The sequence below is a fragment of the Telmatherina bonti genome, assembly GCF_933228915.1.
Source record: "Telmatherina bonti genome assembly, chromosome: 18".
NCBI lineage: Eukaryota > Metazoa > Chordata > Actinopteri > Atheriniformes > Telmatherinidae > Telmatherina > Telmatherina bonti.
In genome coordinates this window covers 39,426,384-39,439,237 of record NC_136616.1, presented here as the reverse complement: position 1 = coordinate 39,439,237, position 12,854 = coordinate 39,426,384, and the positions used below count along the sequence as shown (strand labels likewise).

Below are 12,854 nucleotides of genomic sequence, written 5' to 3'. Positions count from 1 at the left end.
GTCTGACCGTCTGTCTGTCTGTCTGTCTGTCTGTCTGACCGTCTGTCTGTCTGTCTGACTGTCTGTCTGACTGACCGTCTGTCTGTCTGTCTGTCTGTCTGATTGACCGTCTGACTGTCTGTCTGTCTGACTGTCTGTCTGACTGTCTGTCTGTCTGTCTGACTGTCTGTCTGTCTGTCTGACTGACCGTCTGACTGTCTGTCTGACTGTCTGTCTGCCTGTCTGTCTGCCTGTCTTTCTGAATGACTGTCTGTCTGACTGTCTGACCGTCTGGACATGTCCCGGTCTTTGTGTCTCCAGGTGAGGAACAACCCCAAGCGCTCCTGTCAGTTCAATCGAACAATGTTGGGGGATTGTTCGGGGGTGTTTGACCGTTTCTATGGTTACGACAAGGGTCAGCCCTGCATCTTCATCAAACTGAACCGGGTATGTTGACTTCTGACTTACTTCACAGAGACTTGTGACTCCAGCTCTCTCTGATATGATCTGCTGTCTCTCTCCAGGTGATTGGGATGTTACCAGGAAAGGACGGCCAGTCTCCTTACATCACTTGTGGAGCCAAGGTTGGAGTCTGTCTGTCCACATTTCAGTCTGAATCTGTCATGTTATGATCTCACACGTCTGTCTCCACCATAGCCTGGCAAAGTAGGACAGGATGAGGTCCGTAGGAATGTGGTAGAATTAGAGAAAGTAGAACGTAGAACTCTGGGATACAGATAATGGAGTCCCGATCCCTGATTGCTGATTAGATTATTAGATTTCTCTTTCTCTTTTATTTGTATAGCACCACTACACCTCAATGTTGTCTCAGGACACTTTACAGACACATTATTTCAAACCAATCCATACATATCCTATAATAGAACACCAGGAAGACTGCAGTGACTTGGAATACCACCTTTGACCCAGGGTAGGAGTTAAAGAAACATAGTTTTCATAATATCTTGTAATTTCAGCGAATTGGAAGGAATCTCTGTACACAGGGAAGAGGCTGAAAAATCAGAGCTGAATGCCAGGGATTGTTGGGCCTATCAGGCAACAGGACATAATTCTCTACAACAAAACCATGACTGCAGCTTAAGACTGCTTTCAACATGTTTATGTAATATTCAATTCAGTTCAACTTTATTTGTGCAGCGCCACTTCACAACAATGTTTTCACACACTCTCAAAAATAGAGGTACAAGATGAGGACATTTCTGTACCTATACGTACATTTTAAAGAAATGTTCTCTCAAAAGTACAATACTGGTCTTTAAGAGACCAGAAACACCTTCAGAGTACGAAAAAGGGTTCAAAATTACATAAAGTACAAATTTGTACCATTTTGACCATAAGGGAACCTGCAGTATTGAAAAATGTAATGTTAATGGCTGTAATGTTACAAAGTAGAGCAGAGCTGAGTGATGACAGTAGTACTACTTAACAGTCATTTACTACACCAGACAATGAAGGTCAGATGCTGCAAACTAAGTGTATGTCTGGTCGGTATTTTGAGTTTTTGAAGATCATTTCTAGATTAAAGATAAAATAATATTGCTAAGTTGCATGGACCAGGCCTAATGCTGTGGAAACCATAAAAAAACATAACTTGATAAGGTGAGGTTGAACTTGATAAGGTACAAAAATAGACCAGAACTGAAGGGTACAGAAATGTCTCAAAAGAGTACACCCCCAGCGACAAGCATTTGTACCTTTTTAGGTACAAGCTGGTGCCTCTATTTTTGAGTGTGCAGGACACTTTACATACACAAATCAACATACACATAATTTCGGGCCAATTCATACATATCCTATAATAGAAACCAACTGATTGCATCGAGTCATGACTTGGATCCAGTCCTCCATCCTGAGCTCCACGAGGCGACAGTGGGAAGGAAAAAACTCCCCTTTAACAGGAAGAAAACCTCCGGCAGAACCCGGCTCAGGGAGGGCAGCCATCTGCCTCGACTGGTTGGGGTGGAGAGGACAGGAAAGACAGATCAACATGTACAACTGCACTTATTCAGGAAGAGCTGCGGAAAAAAGGAGAAATAAGTTAGAAACGGCAATATTGTCATATATTTATACATTAATATATTAGAGAAATAGAGCGAGGTACTTCTCAGTGCATCAGGTAACATCCCCATTGCTACATAAGTAATGGATGGCTAGACTACCCATAACTATAAGAGCAATGAGCAGAACCTGGACAGTTGGGTCCCGTACATGCAGACTCCAACAATTCAGTAGAAAAGATTAGTAATAATACAGAAGTCTGTAATAAAACAGCACAAATAAAAACATTGAGTGAAAATACAAATCTGTAAAGTGCGGCAAAAGCACAACAAATTCAGTCAAGAACATTAAAAAGCAATAAAAGACAAGAATGCGGTAAAAATATTACAGTGTAGTGAAGAAATAGTACTGTACATTAAAAACAATAGAGAAAAGCAAAACAGTAGGTTTCAGTGGTGAAGCATAAATTAAAACAATAGACTACAGTAGCAGTGTGCAATGAAAATGCAGCAGAATCAAAGACAGCATTGGAATAAAAACAAAGAACTGGGGCAAGAAATAAACACAACAGGCAGAAAATATGAGAAAGCACAAGAAGACAATTGTTTAAAGTAAAAGAACACGGTTACAGTCACACAGAAAAGAAATAGAAAAATAAAAGAAAATAAACATTAAAATGCTGTAAATACACAGCAGAGTGCATTAAAGGAGCAGTAGAGTAACAGAATGAAGAGAAGGAACAGTAAACTGCAGTGGAGCAACAACAGAGTATCAGTAATGTCATACTATGGACATAAAACAGTCCACTGCAATGACAGAACAATAGAAACCAATAAAAATAGTGCAGCAAATTGATAGTAGAGTGCAATCAAAAAAGTAGACAACAGTAAAAACAGTAGAATTAGGTTCATTCATTCTGTTTCCAAACTGCTTAGTCTTGGGTCACAGTGACACTGGAGTGTGTCCCAGCAACCATTGGCGAGAGGCAGGTACACCTGGACAGGTGCCGGTCCGTCAGAAAGAGTCTGGTGCAACTATTCCAATTTAATTTTAAAATTCTTTTCATGAAAGAGTCGCACAACGTGCTTTATGAGATAAAACAACAGAGTTTATGTGATGCAACAAATCGAAAACAACAAGCAAAACTGGAAACATAACAAGTAAAACTAGTCTGTCATAAACACACAAACACACACACACACACACACACACATTTCCTCACTTACCTGGAGGTGGATTTAGAAATATTGTGTGGACAGGGACAAGACATAGTCAGATATAACACGGTGTAGAGACAGTAGATAGCAGTAAAGACACAGTAGACTGTAGAGACAGTAGACAGCAGTAAAGACACAGTAGACTGTAGAGACAGTAGACAGCAGTAAAGACACAGTGGACTGTAGAGACAGTAGACGACAGTAAAGACACAGTAGACTGTAGAGACAGTAGACAGCAGTAAAGACACAGTAGACTGTAGAGACAGTAGACATCAGTAAAGACACAGTAGACTGTAGAGACAGTAGACAGCAGTAAAGACACAGTAGACTGTAGAGACAGTAGATAGCAGTAAAGACACAGTAGACTGTAGAGACAGTAGACAGCAGTAAAGACACAGTAGACTGTAGAGACAGTAGACGGCAGTAAAGACACAGTGGACTGTAGAGACAGTAGACAGCAGTAAAGACACAGGAGACTGTAGAGACAGTAGACGACAGTAAAGACACAGTAGACTGTAGAGACAGTAGACAGCAGTAAAGACACAGTAGACTGTAGAGACAGTAGATAGCAGTAAAGACACAGTAGACTGTAGAGACAGTAGACAGCAGTAAAGACACAGTAGACTGTAGAGACAGTAGACGGCAGTAAAGACACAGTAGACTGTAGAGACAGTAGACAGCAGTAAAGACACAGTAGACTGTAGAGATAGTAGATGGCAGTAAAGACACAGTAGACTGTAGAGACAGTAGACAGCAGTAAAGACACAGTAGACTGTAGAGAAAGTAGACAGCAGTAAAGACACAGTAGACTGTAGAGACAGTAGACAGCAGTAAAGACACAGTAGACTGTAGAGACAGTAGACGACAGTAAAGACACAGTAGACTGTAGAGACAGTAGACGGCAGTAAAGACACAGTAGACTGTAGAGACAGTAGACGGCAGTAAAGACACAGTAGACTGTAGAGACAGTAGACGGCAGTAAAGACACAGTAGACTGTAGAGACAGTAGACAGCAGTAAAGACACAGTAGACTGTAGAGACAGTAGACAGCAGTAAAGACACAGTAGACTGTAGAGACAGTAGACAGCAGTAAAGACACAGTAGACTGTAGAGACAGTAGACAGCAGTAAAGACACAGTAGACTGTAGAGACAGTAGACAGCAGTAAAGACACAGTAGACTGTAGAGACAGTAGACGACATTAAAGACACAGTAGACTGTAGAGACAGTAGACGGCAGTAAAGACACAGTAGACTGTAGAGACAGTAGACGGCAGTAAAGACACAGTAGACTGTAGAGACAGTAGACGACAGTAAAGACACAGTAGACTGTAGAGACAGTAGACAGCAGTAAAGACACAGTAGACTGTAGAGACAGTAGACAGCAGTAAAGACAAAGTAGACTGTAGAGACAGTAGACAGCAGTAAAGACACAGTAGACTGTAGAGAAAGTAGACAGCAGTAAAGACACAGTAGACTGTAGAGACAGTAGACAGCAGTAAAGACACAGTAGACTGTAGAGACAGTAGACGACAGTAAAGACACAGTAGACTGTAGAGACAGTAGACGACAGTAAAGACACAGTAGACTGTAGAGACAGTAGACGACAGTAAAGACACAGTAGACTGTAGAGACAGTAGACAGCAGTAAAGACACAGTAGACTGTAGAGACAGTAGACGGCAGTAAAGACACAGTAGAGTGTAGAGACAGTAGACAGCAGTAAAGACACAGTAGACTGTAGAGACAGTAGACAGCAGTAAAGACACAGTAGACTGTAGAGACAGTAGACGACAGTAAAGACACAGTGGACTGTAGAGACAGTAGACGGCAGTAAAGACACAGTAGACTGTAGAGACAGTAGACGGCAGTAAAGACACAGTGGACTGTAGAGACAGTAGACAGCAGTAAAGACACAGTAGACTGTAGAGACAGTAGACAGCAGTAAAGACACAGTAGACTGTAGAGACAGTAGACGACAGTAAAGACACAGTAGACTGTAGAGACAGTAGACGACAGTAAAGACACAGTGGACTGTAGAGACATTAGACAGCAGTAAAGACACAGTAGACTGTAGAGACAGTAGACAGCAGTAAAGACACAGTAGACTGTAGAGACAGTAGACGACAGTAAAGACCCAGTAGACTGTAGAGACAGTAGACGGCAGTAAAGACCCAGTAGACTGTAGAGACAGTAGACAGCAGTAAAGACACAGTAGACTGTAGAGACAGTAGACGGCAGAAAAGACACAGTAGACTGTAGAGACAGTAGACGACAGTAAAGACACAGTAGACTGTAGAGACAGTAGACGGCAGTAAAGACACAGTAGACTGTAGAGACAGTAGACGACAGTAAAGACACAGTGGACTGTAGAGACAGTAGACAACAGTAAAGACACAGTAGACTGTAGAGACAGTAGACAGCAGAAAAGACACAGTAGACTGTAGAGACAGTAGACGACAGTAAAGACACAGTAGACTGTAGAGACAGTAGACGGCAGTAAAGACACAGTAGACTGTAGAGACAGTAGACGGCAGTAAAGACACAGTAGACTGTAGAGACAGTAGACAACAGTAAAGACACAGTAGACTGTAGAGACAGTAGACGGCAGTAAAGACACAGTAGACTGTAGAGACAGTAGACATCAGTAAAGACACAGTAGACTGTAGAGACAGTAGACAGCAGTAAAGACACAGTAGATTGTAGAGACAGTAGACAGCAGTAAAGACACAGTAGACTGTAGAGACAGTAGACAGCAGTAAAGACACAGTAGATTGTAGAGACAGTAGACAGCAGTAAAGACACAGTAGACTGTAGAGACAGTAGACAGCAGTAAAGACACAGTAGACTGTAGAGACAGTAGACAGCAGTAAAGACACAGTAGACTGTAGAGACAGTAGATATCAGTAAAGACACAGTAAACTGTAGAGACAGTAGATGGCAGTAAAGACACAGTAGACTGTAGAGACAGTAGACATCAGTAAAGACACAGTAGGCTGTAGAGACAGTAGACAGCAGTAAAGACACAGTAGACTGTAGAGACAGTAGACGGCAGTAAAGACACAGTACACTGTAGAGACAGTAGACGGCAGTAAAGACACAGTGGACTGTAGAGACAGTAGACAGCAGTAAAGACACAGTAGACTGTAGAGACAGTAGACAGCAGTAAAGACACAGTACACTGTAGAGACAGTAGACGGCAGTAAAGACACAGTAGATTGTAGAGACAGTAGACGGCAGTAAAGACACAGTAGACTGTAGAGACAGTAGACAGCAGTAAAGACACAGTAGACTGTAGAGACAGTAGACAGCAGTAAAGACACAGTAGACTGTAGAGACAGTAGACAGCAGTAAAGACACAGTAGACTGTAGAGACAGTAGACAGCAGTAAAGACACAGTAGACTGTAGAGACAGTAGACGACAGTAAAGACAGAGTAGACTGTAGAGGCAGTAGACAGCAGTAAAGACACAGTAGACTGTAGAGACAGTAGACAGCAGTAAAGACACAGTAGACTGTAGAGACAGTAGACAACAGTAAAGACACAGTAGACTGTAGAGACAGTAGACAGCAGTAAAGACACAGTAGACTGTAGAGACAGTAGACGGCAGTAAAGACACAGTAGACTGTAGAGACAGTAGACGGCAGTAAAGACACAGTAGACTGTAGAGATAGTAGATGGCAGTAAAGACACAGTAGACTGTAGAGACAGTAGACAGCAGTAAAGACACAGTAGACTGTAGAGACAGTAGACAGCAGTAAAGACACAGTAGACTGTAGAGACAGTAGACAGCAGTAAAGACACAGTAGACTGTAGAGACAGTAGACAGCAGTAAAGACACAGTAGACTGTAGAGACAGTAGACGACAGTAAAGACACAGTAGACTGTAGAGACAGTAGACAGCAGTAAAGACACAGTAGACTGTAGAGACAGTAGACGGCAGTAAAGACACAGTAGACTGTAGAGACAGTAGACAGCAGTAAAGACACAGGAGACTGTAGAGACAGTAGACAGCAGTAAAGACCCAGTAGATTGTAGAGACAGTAGACGGCAGTAAAGACACAGTAGACTGTAGAGAAAGTAGACAACAGTAAAGACACAGTAGACTGTAGAGACAGTAGACGGCAGTAAAGACACAGTAGACTGTAGAGACAGTAGACGGCAGTAAAGACACAGTAGACTGTAGAGACAGTAGACGGCAGTAAAGACACAGTAGACTGTAGAGACAGTAGACGGCAGTAAAGACACAGTAGACTGTAGAGACAGTAGACAGCAGTAAAGACACAGTAGACTGTAGAGACAGTAGACGGCAGTAAAGACACAGTGGACTGTAGAGACAGTAGACGGCAGTAAAGACACAGTAGACTGTAGAGACAGTAGACGGCAGTAAAGACACAGTAGACTGTAGAGACAGTAGACAGCAGTAAAGACACAGTAGACTGTAGAGACAGTAGACGGCAGTAAAGACACAGTAGACTGTAGAGACAGTAGACAGCAGTAAAGACACAGTAGACTGTAGAGACAGTAGACGGCAGTAAAGACACAGTGGACTGTAGAGACAGTAGACCGCAGTAAAGACACAGTAGACTGTAGAGACAGTAGACAGCAGTAAAGACACAGTAGACTGTAGAGACAGTAGACGGCAGTAAAGACACAGTAGACTGTAGAGACAGTAGACGGCAGTAAAGACACAGTAGATTGTAGAGACAGTAGACGGCAGTAAAGACACAGTAGACTGTAGAGACAGTAGACAGCAGTAAAGACACAGTAGACTGTAGAGACAGTAGACAACAGTAAAGACACAGTAGACTGTAGAGACAGTAGACGGCAGTAAAGACACAGTAGACTGTAGAGACAGTAGACGGCAGTAAAGACACAGGAGACTGTAGAGACAGTAGACAGCAGTAAAGACCCAGTAGATTGTAGAGACAGTAGACGGCAGTAAAGACACAGTAGACTGTAGAGAAAGTAGACAACAGTAAAGACACAGTAGACTGTAGAGACAGTAGACGGCAGTAAAGACACAGTAGACTGTAGAGACAGTAGACGGCAGTAAAGACACAGTAGACTGTAGAGACAGTAGACGGCAGTAAAGACACAGTAGACTGTAGAGACAGTAGACAGCAGTAAAGACACAGTAGACTGTAGAGACAGTAGACGGCAGTAAAGACACAGTGGACTGTAGAGACAGTAGACGGCAGTAAAGACACAGTAGACTGTAGAGACAGTAGACGGCAGTAAAGACACAGTAGACTGTAGAGACAGTAGACAGCAGTAAAGACACAGTAGACTGTAGAGACAGTAGACGGCAGTAAAGACACAGTAGACTGTAGAGACAGTAGACAGCAGTAAAGACACAGTAGACTGTAGAGACAGTAGACGGCAGTAAAGACACAGTGGACTGTAGAGACAGTAGACCGCAGTAAAGACACAGTAGACTGTAGAGACAGTAGACAGCAGTAAAGACACAGTAGACTGTAGAGACAGTAGACGGCAGTAAAGACACAGTAGACTGTAGAGACAGTAGACGGCAGTAAAGACACAGTAGATGGATTCTACCTGAATAGAAAACACCCGCCGGTCTGTTTGTACATTTGATTGTTGCTGCAGGTGATTTTTCCGATCAGACGTATTGATCTCAGTGTTTGTCTGCAGAAGGAGGACTCTGAGAAGGTCGGACCGCTGGCGTACTTTCCCACCAATGGGACCTTTAACCTCATGTACTACCCGTACTACGGAATGAGAGCTCAGGTACACAGGACACACTCAGTACACAGTACACAGTACACACTCAGTACACGTACACAGTACACACTCAGTACACGTACACAGTACACACTCAGTACACGTACACAGTTGACACTCAGTACACGTACACAGTACACACTCAGTACACAGTACACAGTACACACTCAGTACACAGTACACAGTACACACTCAGTACACGTACACAGTTGACACTCAGTACATGTACACAGTACACACTCAGTTCACGTACACACTCAGTACACAGACACAGTAAACACTCAGTACACGTACACAGTACACACTCAGTACGCAGTACACAGTACACACTCAATACACAGTACACAGTACACACTCAGTACACAGTACACAGTACACACTCAGTACACGTACACAGTTGACACTCAGTACATGTACACAGTACACACTCAGTACACGTACACAGTACACACTCAGTTCACGTACACACTCAGTACACAGACACAGTACACACTCAGTACACGTACACAGTACACACTCAGTACGCAGTACACAGTACACACTCAGTACACAGTACACAGTACACACTCAGTACACGTACACAGTACACACTCAGTACACGTACACAGTTGACACTCAGTACACGTACACAGTACACACTCAGTACACAGTACACAGTTGACACTCAGTACACAGTACACAGTACACACTCAGTACACAGTACACAGTACACACTCAGTACACAGTACACAGTACACACTCAGTACACGTACACAGTTGACACTCAGTACACGTACACAGTACACACTCAGTACACAGTACACAGTACACACTCAGTACACAGTACACAGTACACACTCAGTACACGTACACAGTACACACTCAGTACACAGTACACACTCAGTACACGTACACAGTTGACACTCAGTACACGTACACAGTACACAGTACACACTCAGTACACAGTACACAGTACATACTCAGTACACGTACACAGTACACACTCAGTACACAGTACACAGTACACACTCAGTACACAGTACACAGTACATACTCAGTACACAGTACACAGTACACACTCAGTACACGTACACAGTACACACTCAGTACACGTACACAGTTGACACTCAGTACACAGTACACAGTACACACTCAGTACACAGTACACACTCAGTACACAGTACACAGTACACACTCAGTACACGTACACAGTACACACTCAGTACACAGTACACAGTACACACTCAGTACACGTACACAGTTGACACTCAGTACACGTACACAGTTGACACTCAGTACACAGTACACACTCAGTACACAGTACACAGTACACACTCAGTACACAGTACACAGTACACACTCAGTACACAGTACACAGTACACACTCAGTACACAGTACACAGTACACACTCAGTACACGTACACAGTTGACACTCAGTACACGTACACAGTACACACTCAGTACACAGTACACAGTACACACTCAGTACTCAGTACACAGTACACACTCAGTACACAGTACACAGTACACACTCAGTACACGTACACAGTACACACTCAGTACACAGTACACACTCAGTACACGTACACAGTTGACACTCAGTACACGTACACAGTACACACTCAGTACACAGTACACAGTACACACTCAGTACGCAGTACACAGTACACACTCAGTACACAGTACACAGTACATACTCAGTACACGTACACAGTACACACTCAGTACGCAGTACACAGTACACACTCAGTACGCAGTACACAGTACACACTCAGTACGCAGTACACAGTACACACTCAGTACACGTACACAGTACACACTCAGTACACAGTACACACTCAGTACACAGTACACACTCAGTACACAGTACACAGTACACAGTACACACTCAGTACACATACACAGTACACACTCAGTACGCAGTACACAGTACACACTCAGTACGCAGTACACAGTACACACTCAGTACACGTACACAGTACACACTCAGTACGCGTACACAGTACACACTCAGTACACAGTACACACTCAGTACACAGTACACACTCAGTACACGTACACAGTTGACACTCAGTACACGTACACAGTACACACTCAGTACACAGTACACAGTTGACACTCAGTACATAGTACACAGTACACAGTACACAGTACACACTCAGTACACAGTACACACTCAGTACACAGTACACAGTACACACTCAGTACACAGTACACAGTACACACTCAGTACACGTACACAGTACACACTCAGTACACAGTACACAGTACACACTCAGTACACAGTACACAGTACACACTCAGTACACGTACACAGTTGACACTCAGTACACAGTACACACTCAGTACACAGTACACAGTACACACTCAGTACACGTACACAGTTGACACTCAGTACACAGTACACACTCAGTACACAGTACACAGTACACACTCAGTACACAGTACACAGTACACACTCAGTACACAGTACACAGTACACACTCAGTACACAGTTGACACTCAGTACACAGTACACAGTACACACTCAGTACACAGTACACAGTACACACTCAGTACACGTACACAGTTGACACTCAGTACACGTACACAGTTGACGCTCAGTACACAGTACACAGTACACACTCAGTACACAGTACACAGTACACACTCAGTACACAGTACACAGTACACACTCAGTACACGTACACAGTACACACTCAGTACACAGTACACACTCAGTACACAGTACACAGTACACACTCAGTACACGTACACAGTTGACACTCAGTACACGTACACAGTTGACACTCAGTACACAGTACACAGTACACACTCAGTACACAGTACACACTCAGTACACAGTACACACTCAGTACACAGTACACAGTACACACTCAGTACACGTACACAGTACACACTCAGTACACAGTACACACTCAGTACACAGTACACAGTACACACTCAGTACACGTACACAGTTGACACTCAGTACACAGTACACACTCAGTACACAGTACACAGTACACACTCAGTACACGTACACAGTTGACACTCAGTACACGTACACAGTTGACACTCAGTACACAGTACACAGTTGACACTCAGTACACAGTACACAGTACACACTCAGTACACAGTACACAGTACACACTCAGTACACAGTACACACTCAGTACACAGTACACAGTACACGCTCAGTACACAGTACACAGTACACACTCAGTACACAGTACACACTCAGTACACAGTACACACTCAGTACACAGTACACAGTACACACTCAGTACACGTACACAGTTGACACTCAGTACACGTACACAGTACACACTGAGTACACACTCGGCTGGCTCATGCTGACCTGTGATGCCTTCACTGTCCCAGGTGAATTACACTCAGCCTCTGGTGGCCGTGAAGTTCCTGAACGCTTCTGTGAACACCGACATCAACATGGAGTGTAAGGTCAACTCCAACACTCTGCTAGCTGGCAGCGAGCGGGACAAGTTCGCCGGACGCGTGTCCTTCAAGCTACGGATCAACGAAAAAATAAACACCTGAACACGTCTGGGTTCACACTTGTCAACACGAGTTAACTTGCGGGTTAACTCGTGTTAACTTGACCTAAAGCTGCACTTAGTCTCATTTCCGTTTTAGCTCCGCATGCTTCATGATGCGTTCACTGACCAGCTGTGTTTCTTTTCCTCTTCATGCTTCATGATGCGTTCACTGACCAGCTGTGTTTCTTTTCCTCTTCATGCTTCATGATGCGTTCACTGACCAGCTGTGTTTCTTTTCCTCTTCATGCTTCATGATGCGTTCACTGACCAGCTGTGTTTCTTTTCCTCTTCATGCTTCATGATGCGTTCACTGACCAGCTGTGTTTCTTTTACTCTTCATGCTTCATGATGCGTTCACTGACCTGCTGTGTTTCTTTAATCT

At 43.5% G+C, this 12,854-nt stretch overlaps 1 protein-coding gene across 1 annotated transcript in view; it reads left to right on the top strand.

Moving 5' to 3' along the window:
• Positions 1–12,473, top strand: part of atp1b2a (ATPase Na+/K+ transporting subunit beta 2a) — a gene marked incomplete at both ends in the record, with an annotated part of 170,757 nt that extends 158,284 nt beyond the window's left edge. Inside the window, 4 exons of the mRNA XM_079257900.1 lie at positions 301–426; positions 504–563; positions 8,867–8,962; positions 12,300–12,473. Of these exons, the coding sequence (XP_079114026.1) occupies positions 301–426; positions 504–563; positions 8,867–8,962; positions 12,300–12,473 (456 nt within the window). The remainder of the gene's footprint in view (positions 1–300; positions 427–503; positions 564–8,866; positions 8,963–12,299) is intronic.
• Between the last annotated feature and the right edge of the window lie 381 nt (positions 12,474–12,854).